Source organism: Lathamus discolor, chromosome 2 (assembly GCF_037157495.1).
Source record: "Lathamus discolor isolate bLatDis1 chromosome 2, bLatDis1.hap1, whole genome shotgun sequence".
Classification (NCBI taxonomy): Eukaryota; Metazoa; Chordata; class Aves; order Psittaciformes; family Psittacidae; genus Lathamus; species Lathamus discolor.
Genome location: NC_088885.1, coordinates 18508683 through 18523804, shown reverse-complemented (window position 1 = coordinate 18523804; position 15122 = coordinate 18508683). Strand labels below are relative to the sequence as shown.

The following is a 15122-nucleotide window of genomic DNA, read 5'->3' as shown; positions in this document are numbered from 1 at the left end:
GGTTGGTGGCTGATCTTAGTGGTAGCAGCCCTGGATGATCCATCAGGAGAAACAGAGTGGCTCCTTACCATAGGAGGAACAAGTTCTCCTCAATACCAGCTTCCCCAACCATTTTTTTCAGCCTGCTCTCAGTCTCTCAGGATCCCTGTGGCAGAGTGCATCACCTTCTTCTGTTTCCCATAAATTGCTTCTTGGAGCTGCAGACATGACCCCTTTCAGATATACATGACTCAACCTGGAGATTTTTATGTCAACTCAATCCTTTTACTGATTTTTCTGTGGCAAGATGGGGACGGTGTGAGTGTTTGGTCGGTTTTTTCCATTAGCAGCAAAGAATGCATGAGTCACTAGACCCAGGAAAGTCACCTTATGGGTATCAGTTGTGTAACACAAACTTTCTTTTCTTTTTGAAGGATCTCTAAGCTGTAGTGTTCTGTATGTATCCGGGCATTGCTGGACCTGTTTTCAGCTTCAATTATCAGTCGGGCAACAAACTAATTTGCCTGATAATCAATTCCAAAAGCAGCCAGCATTTCCATTTCCACTTTCAGTTTTAGCAAGATTGAAAAACACAGCATTTGTCATTTACAAGTTTCTCACACACTAGTGTAAATGTAGAAAGAATAGACAAAGGAATCTGTTGAGGTCAGATTGTGAAGTGCAACAATAAATACAGAAATGTGGAGCAGAATACAAAACTTAGAGCTAACTACATTTGAAGAGCAACATGAAGGCTGCTAAAAGAATTCAGCTTTATCTTTTGGCAAGTTAGAGGTTTTTCATTTGCTCTTTTACCTTACACAACTCCCTGTTGTACACAATTTTGATTTTCCTTTTTCTTTCCGAATTGGCATGTTTAGATATATTTTTAGCAACTAAAAAGTTTTAATGAATTTTATTGAAAGTTGTATAAAGTTTCCTGAAAATATTAGCATTTTTCTAAGGTAAAGTAAGCTGGTTTCATAAATCAGGCATTTTCAAGTAGGTTGAACCTACAGGTATGTACCTTAGAGGAATTAGCTGAAGAAATAATTGAATTCTTGCCATTTAAGTTTGAAGACTGTTGAAGAATGAATATGACTCTCCAGGAAACTGTGTTGTACTTTTTCAACCTGCTTTTAAAGAGGACTGTATGATTATTAGCCTAACTTAATGCTCAGAAAGATTCTGCAACAAATAACTTATACAATATCCAGAGGATAATTAGTGGCAGGGATTTTAGGGGAGGAATCCGCATCACATGAACCAGTCTGTCTGTGGGAGTACAGATCTGCAGACCCAGGAAACCCATGTTGGCCTTCTGGGCATCAGTTGTGTAACAAGAGCTGTTGTCTTCTTTATGGATCTCTAGTCCAAGGGTAGAGCAGTAGTTTAGCACCAAACCAATACAAAAAGATGTATTACCTGTAAGGCTTAAAGTAGTTCTATCCAGAGTTTGTTAAAATTCATTATTTTCATTAACTATTCTAGCAATAGACCGCTGAGTATGTTTATTGAGGTTTGCCAATGTGAGAAGTGCTGTTCACACTGTGGAGCTCAGAATCCAGAATGACTCTGGAACAGTGAAAGAAAAAAGCCCTAAAAATCACTAAGGGCAGGGACATTTGGCCACCATTAGTCATGGGGAAAAGAATTTCCCTTTTTTTTCCCCCAAAATGATGTAAACTGGTGTATAATTGTGAAAAATCTTTTCCATTCCACAAAGCCGTGAAGAGGCTTGTGCTCGATCACTGTGGTGAGTAGGTACTATACTTGAAGAAAGATGTTGACCAATGGAAGGGGGTCAGGAGAGAACCATCAAAGATTACTTAGAAATCTAGGAAACACAAGCAAACAGGAAACCTTGAAAGGACTGAGTTTGTACAGTCTAAAGAAGGTAAGATTAAGGCATGGCAGGTAGTAGGAATTGTAAAATGCTGATGCAGAAAACAAATACTCTAGCAGGGAAGTAGCAGTCTTGAATTTCAGGGAGGGAAGTTTAGGCCACATGCTAGGAAAAGGTTTTAAATAGTAAAAATAGACAAGTACTGAAACATGACTTATGGGGCTTGCAGAATCTCCATTACTAAAGGTTTTTAAAAATAGATGAGAAAAACTGTGAGAAATGGCTAAACTAGAACTGATCCTGCCTCTAGGTAATAGGATGGACTAGCTGGCTGATCCTTCATATCTTTATTTTCTATTACCTTTCTTTTTTAATCTCCAAGTGTACATCCCAAGGCTCCAATTACATGTTTTCACGCTTTCCCTTTGTGTTCATCTTTCAGGAAGAAGCAATTGCTCTCCCATGTTAATGAGTAGATTTTCTATTAGTTTTACCAAGGCATCCTCAGAAGAATCCAGGTACTAGGTATACATGCAAGGCAAGAATCAGTTTTCACAGATGAATTAAAATTGGAGCACCATTACCAGAATTAACATTACTGAATAGTGTTTAGTCATTCCATTGTATTCAGTTAAAACGCTCATTCAGAAAGGTATTCCAGCTTTCATAGTCTTTAAATTAATTGCATTATTTGCAGGGTAGTCTACAGTTTTGGAGTGTCTGAGCCACAAGAGGGAAAAAATACTTCTAACATCTGGGTTTCCCCATTTTGATCCTCAGTAAAACAAAAACCCAGTCGATTTTATTATTTATTATGCCTTATTCATCATTATTCATTCATGCCATCTCTTTTTATGACTGAAGGGATTCATTTGCTGTTGTAAAAGGTAGAGCCCTATTTTCTGTCAGTGTACTCATTGCTTGGATTTCTCATTTTATTGGCAAAAATAATAAAAATTCTGCATCTTCAAGTTCTTGGTCAAAAAAGTTCCATTATCCTCTTCTGGAACATGGTCTTATATGAAGCAAAATCATACCAAGCACATCTATTATTATTTAAATTATACCTCTGTATTATTGGTTTTGAATATTTATTAGGCTTTTGAGAACCTCTTTCATTATTCATAAAGGGTAGCCATGCAGTTTGATGAAAAAAGCAGTACAATGAAACCTTATTTTGCATTGCTGGTGTCTTTCATACAAGCTATTCTCCAGTGCTTTTTTTTAATGAAGGCCTGCAAGGTGCTGGGAACCTCTGTCATGTTTCTTGCAACATCCCCTCCTTATTGGTTTCAGTGGGAGGGGAAGTAATCCAGCACCTCACCACTCTATATGGCTAGGAATGGAATAAGAAATATCCCCCTAGAAATATGGCAATGAAGATACAAAGGTAAGGAAAGAAGGATGTCTTTTCACATAAGATATTAAAAACATATGAAGAATTACTGATGTAGAGAGAAAGAGAATGGAAGGTTGGTTTAGGTAATTTATGGAGTTTTCTTTTGAAGCTCACAAGACCCCAAAGAAATAAGGGCAGTTGCTTTACTGACTGTAGTATTTGTGTGTATGTTGCCTGTCATGGGAGTCAGCATTAAATGCTTCACAGGAAGGCATGAAACCCCACAGTAAGCAGATTGGGGAAGGATTATTTTCATGCACTAAGTCTCATCCTTATCTCTAATACATATTGGTTTGCTTAAACCCTGAGGTATAAGGTTTAGTGTCTGTTTTAAAAGGTTTCTCATCACTACAGATATGCATTGCTCTTGTTATCAATATACCTATAAAGCTCTCTTTAGTCATATTTGTAGATATTTGGTCTCAACAGCATTTTGTATCAGTGATCTCTTAGTCTGATAATGCAGTTTTTGTGTAGATGGATGCTTCTGTTTATTGCTTTTGAATTTGTTGTGTTCTACATTTTTTTGACATCCCCTTTCTCTTGATTTTTGAGTCATGGCTCACTCTCCTCAACTTGCATTACTATGATGACTACTAAAACTTAGAATATCTTTTGACCGACTACCTTGCTTTTTTCTAAATCCTCCACTTCATCTCTGCCAGACTATGTAGTGAATCTGGCATTTTAATGTATCTCACTTATTGTTTAATTGCACCAGTCTCTCGTGTGATACAAGTCCTTTGCCAAGACAGCCTGCTTAAAATCTGAAATACAAAATGGGCCTCAGGAAAGGTCAATTTTGTGTTAAGATTGTGGATCAGTGTGAAGCTCGTTAGACTCTCAAGAGCCTGGATTTTAAAAACCAGGATAGTCTGGTGAAGGATTATTGACCAATTTCTTTTTGTTTCCAGCTGAGCTGCCAGGATCATCTGCAATCAAGCTCTCCTCCTTGTGTGATCTTCCAGCTCAGCTGCAAGAATTGTACCAGCAGGGCTTTGTCTTGGCTGCTGTCCACCCTTTCGTGCAACCAACTGATGAAAAAGAGAAAACTCCCCAGGAACAAATCTTCAGGGCTGTGCTTATCAAGAAAACAGAAAGGTAAAGCACTTCCAGTGAACTGGGATAAAAATAGACAATGTTATTTCCTGCTGAGTTTTGACCTACATCAGGAAATTATAGCAGAGTTTACTGTGCAAGACTTGATTTTTTTAAATATTTTTCCCCCCCTTTTTTTTTGGTGGGCTTGCATAGGCTTAACATGTTTTTCATGTTTACAATTCATTTGCAGTTTGGCAGACAACTCGAAGAATAACAAGTTGAAATATGCTCTGTATTTTAGGATGTGTTGTCATGAGAGGCAAACAAACAAGCCCTATGCCTGACAATTTGTGAGGATGGTCCCGTTAGTACCCTTTAAGAATGTATTAGATTAAATTGAGACAGAAGAAATGTTTGCTTAGGAAAGGCTTGTTTTGTGTTTAGACGGTTACAGTTAATGCAGTTAATTGGAGAACTGCAGTACTAATGCATACTTTAAAAATTTATGTGTGGACTTCTTTCCTCTAAACAACACAAGTTCTTTTAATTTTTCAGTCAGTGCAGACTCCTTAAATAAAAAGATGATTCTCCTGCTTTGTTCAGTCTCTTCAAACGCATTAAGAATATTTTACATAATCAAAGTCTGAAGATGAATAAACAGAAATACTGTTCTTTTATGGTTTACTCTGATATAAATAAATAATCACGACAATGTGCTGTTAAATAGGATAAAATTAAAATATGACTATTTATAAGTGCATATTTATAATTTTTAATTATTTAAAACATAATATGACCTATCTGGCCACCTACAACTCTGCAGCTACGTATGTTGTTGCAGCAATTCTGTTACAGTTTTCCTAGGTTAGTTGCATTCCTCAGTCCACCCCTTCTGAAAGTGATCAGTACTGAAGGTTGGGGGATATTTAAACCAACATTTGGCTATCCTAGTCCCTCTCTTTGTGCTGATACTTGCAGGAAAGGATGTACCTGTTTTAGACGCCTCTTTAAAAAACTAAAGTAAAACCACCATTCAATTTGCCACAGCCTGGTAATCAATCGGTAGCAATTACAGACAGGGTCGAGTAGGAAAAAGTTTTGCATTTCGGTAGGGAATAAATGTAGGCATTAGATGTCAAAGGCACTTCTAGCTTCTAAAATAACCCTCAATTTACCTTGACTTGCTTTTACTTTTATTACTACAGAACTTCATGCTGGCTTTGTCCGATAGTATTGTTTAAAGGCTTTCCAGTTTTATGGTCAAAACATAAAATGTTTGGCTAAACAGTGGACTTCCTGAGTAATATTGCATTGAGCTTGCCCAGTTTTGGAGCCTTGCTTCCCCTGCTTACAAAATACCCTGCTGCAAATAATGAAAGTATTTACATGCATGAGTTTGCGATATTAAGTAAGCACTTAAGCACTTCTGATGGATTGGGATCCAAGGGTTCAGCATCTTTCAGGAATGAGCTGCAAAGGCACGTTAGGGAAAAGCAGCATCCTTCCCAGTGCAGTGATACCGTCTTCAAGCCAGAGCACTCAATGTGTCACTGCTGTCTCATGCCATATCCAGGAGTTTACATCTGTGAAGAATGATTGTGCAAGAGTAAAAATCCTAATTGCCTACTCACTCACTTGGGTGCCAGTGTTTCACACACTTGAGACAGCTGTAAATGACTACAAAACTGAAGACAGTAGAGAGTCTTGAACCAATTATATTTCCTTTTATGTTCACACTCCATTTCTTTGCATTCTCTTATCTGTCATTTCTGACTGCATAGGGAAGCGGAAGAGACTTGGTGCAGTGGGCAAAAACAGACAAGCACCAGAAAGGGAAGTTACATGAGTTTGGTGTTTCATGTAGTTTAAATGTTCCTGAGTCTGGCAGAGAGTATGGGAGAAGAGTGTGGGTGCAACAAATGCATTACCAAGTGCAAGGGAGAGATGGGTGTTGCACAGATTTTGCATGAGTACGGCCTGCATAGAGACCAGCTATATTGGAACTGTGAGTTTATCCCTTTCCTGGTTAGGAAATAAAAGACATACTATTAATCTTTTTAAACATACCTTTCTCACTACACTGCTGCTGGAGAATAAATTATGCTTTTTTTACTGAGGGCTCTCAGGTGTCTGGCATCTGTAGGCTGCCTCTGTATAAAACAGTTGAACTCTTGGGCAGAAGTTAAGGCCTGCTTATGATATTTGTTGATCAGATGAGTGTTTATGTCTGTCATAAGATTTTAAAAGTACAAATGGTCCAGCTACAGTTGTAGGATCACTAGCAATGCATTTATGCTCTGAAGTACAAAGTGGTCTTCGTCTGCTTTCTGTCATGGTGGTTCCAGGTGTTCATGGGGAGCCAAGGAGCCATAGAAGGCTCTGTACGTTGGTGTGGGGCCCACCCTTGAGTTTCCCAGGAGCCTTCCACAAAACACCTGAGGCTGTAGCTCCTTTCTTACTGCAGATGTTTCAGAGCAGGTGTCTCCAGTGCTATACAAATACAACTCAAATACCACATGTGGTTTTTCACCTTGCTATTTTTGTTGCCTGAATGGAACAAAAATCAAATTGTTGTATTTTAGTGCCTTTTGGTACAGTATACACGGTCAATTCTGTGTATGCAGAGACAGAACTGAACACTTGGACTAGTCTTTACTCAGTGTTACACCTTTTAATGTCAGTTTTGCATTTTAAAATGGATACTGTTGACTCACAGTTTGAGGACATAGTTTTATAGCGCTGCCTCTCCAAAGCTAGGAAGAGGCTGTACTAGCTGCAGCAGATGATTCACATCAAGAACTGTGTGCTGCTGCTATCACTGAGATTTGCAGTGCCTTAATTTGTTAAAAAATAAAATGGAAAAGATAGTCCTTAGTTATGCATTAATGTTATGCATTAAAACTTGAGGGGAAAGTACCCGTTAGTGTTACTCCTTCTATTTTGCTGTTGCCCTCGAGTTTTGAAAACTCAGTGTGAATTTGCAACATCATTGTACAATTAAGATGACTTTTAGAGCCATTATGATAGCTTTGTGTTTAATCTCTACTGGTATCTCTGTGGCTTTGTTATCTTAGCTGTCTAATAATTTCTGGTAAATAAGGAAGTAGGAGACATTGCTGCTGTATGACATTTGGGGAAACATATCCCTAACATAGGTAGAAGCTATAAAAGTTGAAAAGGAAGGCTTATCCCTTGGAATATTAGGAAGAATATGAAAGTAAAGGACAGATTTACTTTTCTTTTTTTTTTTTTTAATTAACAGTACAGTTGTTTGCACTGCAAAAAGTGTCATGTTCAATTAAAGTAAATGAAGTAAATATAAGAGTGTTTAATTCTTCAGTAGCATTGGGCATGAAGGTAGCCTGCCACATAGCTGAAGGACTCTGCCATTGCCCTGATTAAATTTAATACAATAAATCGAAATATTTCTCTAGCACCTAATTGCATTTTGCACCCTAACCAGTGATTAGAAGGCAAATTGATTAGTGTCAGATAACTTCAGTGCTCCTGTGAACACTTTTTCTTTCTTTAAATTTCAATTGACTTCTTCACTCAAAAGCAGCTGACTGTTTTACTGGCTGTGCTGAGTTCTGGGATACTTGGGTTTCTTAGAGAAGGCATCTTGTAAAAAAAAAAGTAGGCAAAGAAAAGTCTTCAAGCCCAGGTTTGTCCAGGGTGTTTTTGCTGAATGTAGGGAAGGTTCTGAGTGTCGAGAGAGTCCTCGCCTGCGGGTTAACGTTGATTCACACTTGAGAAAAGTTGATTTGCGCTGATTTACACTTCAAAACAAGAATCTCAGGAAAAGGGAATCCCTGGAAAGTGTGAAGGTGTGACAGTGAATCTCTCCTGGAGGAAGGGACAGGCAAAGGTCTATGCATTTGAGAGGTTCTGGCTAACTCAGGTGAGGAGAGTAGCACATATGTCACTTATATTCCCTCCAAGTAACAGAGATAGTTCTTTGTGTGTGTAATGATCTATCTTTCTGTGCCCGTTTATTTCCATACTCAGTATTTTTAAATATAACAGTCTCTGTTAGGCACACAAGTCTGTGTATTGTGTGTTACTGTTTTGGACAGCTTGTGGCTGTTACAGATAACCTGTTCTCTGCAAAGAAATTGCCAAGTCAGCCCCTGGATAAAAACTAACAAAACCATAGCACAAAGCTACTTTAGTTTATTCCCAGCTCCCTGTAGTGTGACACCCCTGTCTATTATCTTAAAGTTTCAAAATTCTGTATCAATTAAAATGTTTTATTTTCCTTTTCTAACTACTGGTTACCAGAAAGCAAGCTCCATTCTCTTCCACTTGGAAGAGGCATGTAATGGGCTTGGAACTGTCTGCTTACAATAGTTTTGATGTGTTTGCAGATGCTCCATTTCACCACAGCAGAGCGAAGCATGGGATGTAAATCAAATTCAGAGGGGTCTTTCTCTTCACTGTTCTATCTATGTCTCAGGACATACCCTCCTACAGATTTTATCTCCAATCAATAGAGCTTTTGGCCTGGAAATATTGCCATGCAGAAGTAGACTAAGTAGTATAATTTAAGAATAATTTTTATTTTAGAGTAAACTTCTATGTATACCTCAAACAGCATTGCAATGGATTTCCCTTTCTGTAAAATACTGAGGTGTCAGGTGTTCAGTGATTCATTTGATGAAATGATTCTGATTCTATTATGATAATTTCCCTATATCCATTAATCCTGATGGAATGCAAACTTTTCATCACTCGTCCAAAAATAAGTCTTATTTATCTGCAGAGGAATTTGATGGACTGAGTTCAAACATTTAATAGCAAAACAGGATATTTTATGGTTTCTTTTTTTTTTTTTTTTTTCCCCATTAATTCCAACTGGTTTCAATTAATGGCATCCTCTGAGATATACCTAATTTTTTGTCTTCTGTGTCATTTAAAATCTGGACTTACAGAAAATGTGGAAAATGGATTTCTAGAAAATGTAAAGTAGCTTTTGCACTCTGTATTTTTCCAGTCAAACTAAATATTTAATAGTAGTGGACAGCCCACCCCATGAAAGAAGGGAGAACTGTGTTATGCCAAGTAACTGATGAAGTACGAAAAGACATAATTACATTGGGAAGAAGCAGCAATCCCCAGAAGATATTCTGCAGAAAGTAGGAACTCCAGTTGAAGGCGTTCCACAGTGATACAGTCTGACAAAAAAACCCAATGATCTCCAGTACTTATGTGCTTGCTTGAGTTGGTGGAAGTAGAGACTTTGCATTGGTACAGTATAATTTTAATTTCAACATTAATGCATGTGTATCTGTTTGGTTTTCATGTAGGATTTAGGCTTGAAGATGGCAAATGTCTGACTTTGTCTTCATTAGGATCAACTGTGTTTTGTGTGTGAATGCAGTATGTGGTGTTGCTCTCAGCAGGCTGATTTCAGCTTGCTGAAAAGATAATATTTATTCCATACTCAGAGGTCAACAGATATCTTCCTTTAGCTCAGGGGACAATGGCTTGAGTTTTTAAAGTTTGCTATTTGTTTCAAGTTCAAAGAAATACATATTTCCTCACAACTTTTAACACTGACCCAAAATAAATGTTCTTTCATCTGTGTTCTCAAAATTATAAACACTGCACATTAAGGATGTGTATGTATGCATACATGCCTCAACTTTTCTCAAGAAACTCTATATGCTGTCATTAAAAAAAAGTTTATACAAAAGCCTGTGGGTTTGTAATTGCTTCTTCCTTGGTTTTCAAATACTCTAGTTTTGCTACATTTTTAACCCAGAGTTCTACAGATACCAACTGCTCATGTTAATCACCTTAATGTGGTTTTAGTTGTTTTGTAATGTGGATCAGTTTGTTATAAATGCACAGTTATATTTTAAACTGTGGAGCTATTCCTGTGCAGTCAAAATATCTCAAAACTGCACTTACATTCCTAGCATCATCTTAATTAAATAGCAATTTTAGTGTCTGTGCAGTTTACAAGTGTGTCAGATTGCTTACAAGTGCTTACAAGTGGCTTGCCAAATTTATGGGCATGGAGAACTAAAGGAGGATTAGGACCAAATATTGGGTCGCTCATTTCCTTCTTGTGTCTGAAGAGGACTGGAAATCCAGTTTGTAACAGACACCGAGTTGTCAGCTTTAATAGTCACTGTGTAAGTTGCTGGTACTCTACAGCTGTCTATGGTTTATCTACCATGAAATGGTGCTTAACTCCAAACAGCTGTGCAGGAAATGGCAGCCTACTGAAACAACCATCATGAAATAGTTTTGGCCAGTGAACTTCCAATTATAGCTGAAAATCTTATTTATTCTATGTATTTTCTTCTTTAATGGCACTAGAGGTCTTATTTAGGATTCAAGATGACACTCTTTTTAAGTCTGTGGTCCTTAGCCTTTTCTGTATCAGTGACACTTGTGGGTAACCTCTACCCCTGTGAATGCTGTCCCTCTGCACAGCACCAGTAGCCTGAAATTCTCTGTCAGCTCATTGCCACCCCGTGTTTAAGTTTGTCCATGGTGGTCACTGAGGTTACCCACAGTGACAGAAAAATCCCTTCTTCGGGGAAATAGATAAACAAGCAGTGAGATACATAACAAAGGAAGAAAAACAAATAAAAGCCTAGGGTGTACAAGATGCAGTGGAATTTTCTGGCCATCTTCATGATTAACCAGTGGTTGCTCTTTCCTGGGGTGGTGCCAGGAAAACACTGTTGGTGTTTGACTGTCCCTTCTGTTCCCTCTCAGGTATCACAAAATACCGCACTCATTATAGAGAGTACTAACGAGTAATATTATGAGTCGGGGTGTACCAGCTTCTCCAGTTCGTCTTAGCTGCCAAGAGTACAGCGCTACTGCATCAGGGTGTGCTTCTTTCAGGGTTATTTCTCAATGACTGACATCAGTCCTTTTTCAAAGGAGAACAGGGGGATGTACTCCCCAGGACAAGACTGAAGACTGGAGACTCGAGCTCTGCTTTTGACTTTTCCTCTGACTTCTGTGATGTTGGTGGATGTGCTTATTTTGGGGCTTCTAATTCATAGTCTAATAAAAGTGATCCTAAAAGTAGTCCCATTACATTAACAAAACTGAAAGTATAATAATTACTGTTCAGTACAGGATTTACCTGTCCTATATTTAGCTACTTCTCTGCAGCTATACTAATAATATTCAAAGAGCATAATGAGAGTCTTTTATGATAGTTGTTAAATACTTTGTGATTCCTAGAAGAAATGCATTGTTTATTCTATAGAGGCTGGGAAAAAATTCTTGCCCCCCTGGATTTGCTCAGAAAATTATTTCTGTGGTCTGTGACAGCCACAGCTATTTATTATTTTAATGTAAGAAGCTATGGCTTTTGTTTTGTTTGTCCGTGACAGAATACCGTGACAGAATACCGTGATAGGTTCTTAAAATTTGCCTGAAAAGGTACAGTCAAAGAGTCACTTTTAACATCTATGCACATACTTTACTTGAAAGCATGGAAAAATGCTTGTTGGTAGTGTACAGTACTTCTGTTGGAAGATTTTAACCGAAGATTTTATGGCCTTCAGTAAATTCTGTTACGTGTGTTCTGTAAAATAATGTTCATAACAGAGTGCAGTGGTATTTGATACAGTTTCTTTCATGAGTCCTAGAGCAGAGGCAGCCCCCAGACTGTTAGAGGAAGAATTCACTGCCTCCTGTTCACTTAAATATTTACAAGCAGCAAATGTATTTCAAAATAAGTGCTTGTTAAAGTGGGAAAAATAAATGGGTCATTTTAAGCAGTAAGAATCACTATGTTTTTATGGATATAACCTGCATCTCAGGTAACTCATACTCTTTTCAAAGAACTTGGAAGTAGGTCCTCCAGAAACTGCACAGAATCAGAGTCCAAGGAGCTGTTGAGGGGGATGAGAGGAAATAAGCGAGGGTGGTTCAAGGGCAGACTTCTCTCTTCCTTATACCTGCATATAAACCTCACCAATATAGGTTTAAAATAATTTGTTTTACAGATAGCCAGTGGGTTTAAATGTGTAACTCCTCATTCTTTTGGCACAATTGGAATTGTGATTTTTCACATTTGTCACAGCAAGCATCACTGTTACAGCAGTGCCACAGTTTGCATGGAGACCTGATCGCAGTGTAAGGAACAGGCTTTGGAAAAATGAGTGGACACAGAAGTAGCATGGCACATACTGAATTTCCAGGGTTTGATAGCTTTGAATTTGAGCTGTATGGCTTCCTCAGCTGGGCTGGAAGGGGGCTGTGATGAGTGCAGTGGGTTGTTCCAGCAAGGGAAGTGGGGGAGGCGTTTGGTCCTCATGTTTGTAGAGGTTTGATGTTGTTCCCCCAAGGTGGGATTGGTTGTCTGAAAAGGGCTTAGTTCATTGCTGCCTGTATCTGGTAACCTGCTTCTGGTCTGGAATTATACAACCACTGAAGCACTGGAGAATTTGATGTTGTATGGACTTCGCATTACAATATCCAGTGGCAGTTCTGATGTTGTATTGACTGCTAGAGCATTAGAGAGCCCCAGCTCATACTTGCTTCTTTCTATCTTTCCGTCATTATATCGTGGCTAGATAACATCAGGGCTACATTTCCATTTGGTCATATACAGATTTTAGAAGAAAATGTAGGTAGAGCAGTAAGTGCTTTAGCAGGGAGACTTTTTAAAGTGTATTATTATGTTCTTGAATTCATGGAGTTCATCTGTGGCAGAAAATCTGCACAGAATAAATTACCTAGACTTACCTAGTCTTGTTCTAGACTATCTAGAACAGCAAAAATGGTTGTCTGCAGTTCATGTGTTCCCCTCACAAAAGTTGGGTTTTTTTTTTTGTTGTTTTGTATGTTTGCTCTCTTGACAAAGTTGTTCTTTGCTGCTTAAATTAATTTCTCTACGTGTGTTTCAGAGGAGTAGTGATGGAAAGCTTTCAAGTCCCCCTGTAATGATTTTTGTAAATCCTTTGAAGATGTTTTGAGAGTTTCCATGGACAACAGTGTTTTGTTATATTTTCTGTCAAGAATCAAGAACAGAACGGGACCACAGGTTGTAAGAACCACTCTTTATGACGAAGGAGGGAAAAAACAAATAGGGAAAAGACTTTAGTGTTCCCAAACAATTCACAGTCTGGTACCACCTGTCCTATGTGTAAGTGAGATAAGAGAAAGGAAGTGAGAGTGCAGCCCGCGTGAAAGTGGGAGGATCAAGTACAAAATGCCGTATCATGTGGTATGTCAGAAAGTTTCTGCAGCATTGCCTAGGAAACACACTGGCAGTTTACATTCAGCAGCCTACGCATCTCGTGGCTCTGAGGAACTCTTAGCATCTTGGGAAAGCCCCTGGAACCATCTGTAGCTGAAGCATACTTTACGTGTCACCCAGTCTCAATCCCCAGAACAGGGCTTCTGCACAGACTTGCTTTTGCTAGCATGGCAAGCCTGCAAAGCCCTTTTCTTATTTTAGGAAGCATTGCTTCCTCAGCACTCTTGGTTCAAGCTTCTGCACCTTTCTTCCTGTCCAGTAGGTACCCAGTGCATTACATGAGTGCTGGCCAGGATGAGTTCTGTACTTCAAACTAGATCTTTGGATTCTCCATATGGGATGTTAAGATCATTACATGAGTGCTGGCCAGGATGAGTTCTGTACTTCAAACTAGATCTTTGGATTCTCCATATGGGATGTTAAGATAACTACTTTGTAACTAATCCCAATAATTACATGCTAGCTTTTATTTTTCTACATTCCTCCGTGTGTTCTCCTAAAGAACTGATAAAACAAACGATTCTCTAGATTTCCTCTGTTGATCAGGCATGCAAGTTTTCTTTCAAAAAATATGAGATAAAGGAGATAAAAACTGCCTTCAGTAGCACTGCCTTACAGTGCATGCCTATGGACAGTTTCTTAAGATCATTCAGGATAACTTCCAAACTTCCCCTTGGCATATTTTGACTGATACCATATTTCTATAGTTCTGATTTGTTCTGCATTATCTATCTCTGTATATGTATCTGTTCTGCTTTGTATATCTGTATACACAATTGCAAATTGTATATGGCAGATGCCATACACTTTGAATTATTTTAGGAGTTAGTGTCTTCTGAAAGAGACATAGCTTTACTTTTGTCAACAACAAAGCGTAAGGTAAGACTGAAGAATAGATTACTTTGATTAGCTGCTGGTTTTAAAATGTTGACTTGGAATGGTGGCAGATAAGAGCAGGGATTCCTTTAATTACTGTCTGTGAAACGCATCCTACATCAGGCTGCCCTATGGGGTCCGGAGCATCTGTCAGCCTGCTGCATTGGAGCCTGCTTTCTGACTATTCTGAGTTACCTCACCTGGACATTTCCTTGGCATTGGCCATAGATGCCAGGCTGACAGAGTGTTTCTTGGACAGATTAAGAAATTTGGAAGTCCCCGAGGCATTCCACCATCCAGTTACTAGTATGATTTCCTTCCCTAGCAAGCAGGTGCATGCTGTAGCTGCCACTTGTCAGAACTGTGTGGAGCTGAATGGAGTGAATGAATTGGAACTGAAGTTTTGTCTGAAGGTTAGCTCTCCATGAGAAATACTTAAAAAGGGAATGTCTTGGTGTCCGATCTTCACAACAGAAACTGATTCTTTTTTTTCTGTCTGCCTCTGTAGGTCTTCAAAAGGTGACATCCATAGTGAAGGATATATCCTGGAGGTGGAGTGCTGCTCCTCTTTAAACCAACTTTCAGACAAAAAGGAGATTCCTGATTTTATTAAGAAAGTGAGTAAAAAAAAAAAAAGCGGGGGGAGAGAGGAAGAGGGGCAACCCCCAAAGCAGAGTATCTTTTTATTTGCAGTATAATTACTGCTGCTAGTTCTGTCAGTCTGACAAGAGGAGTATGTGTCC

At 38.6% G+C, this 15122-nt stretch overlaps 1 protein-coding gene across 3 annotated transcripts in view; it reads left to right on the top strand.

Annotated features, from left to right (window-relative positions):
- The window catches only part of RFTN1 (raftlin, lipid raft linker 1), a 99655-nt gene that overhangs the window by 37532 nt on the left and 47001 nt on the right, over positions 1 to 15122 (top strand). For all 3 annotated transcript variants that reach the window (XM_065666015.1, XM_065666014.1, XM_065666016.1), the window contains exons 3-4: positions 4139 to 4325; positions 14888 to 14996. In XM_065666015.1, the coding sequence (XP_065522087.1) occupies positions 4139 to 4325; positions 14888 to 14996 (296 nt within the window). The remainder of the gene's footprint in view (positions 1 to 4138; positions 4326 to 14887; positions 14997 to 15122) is intronic.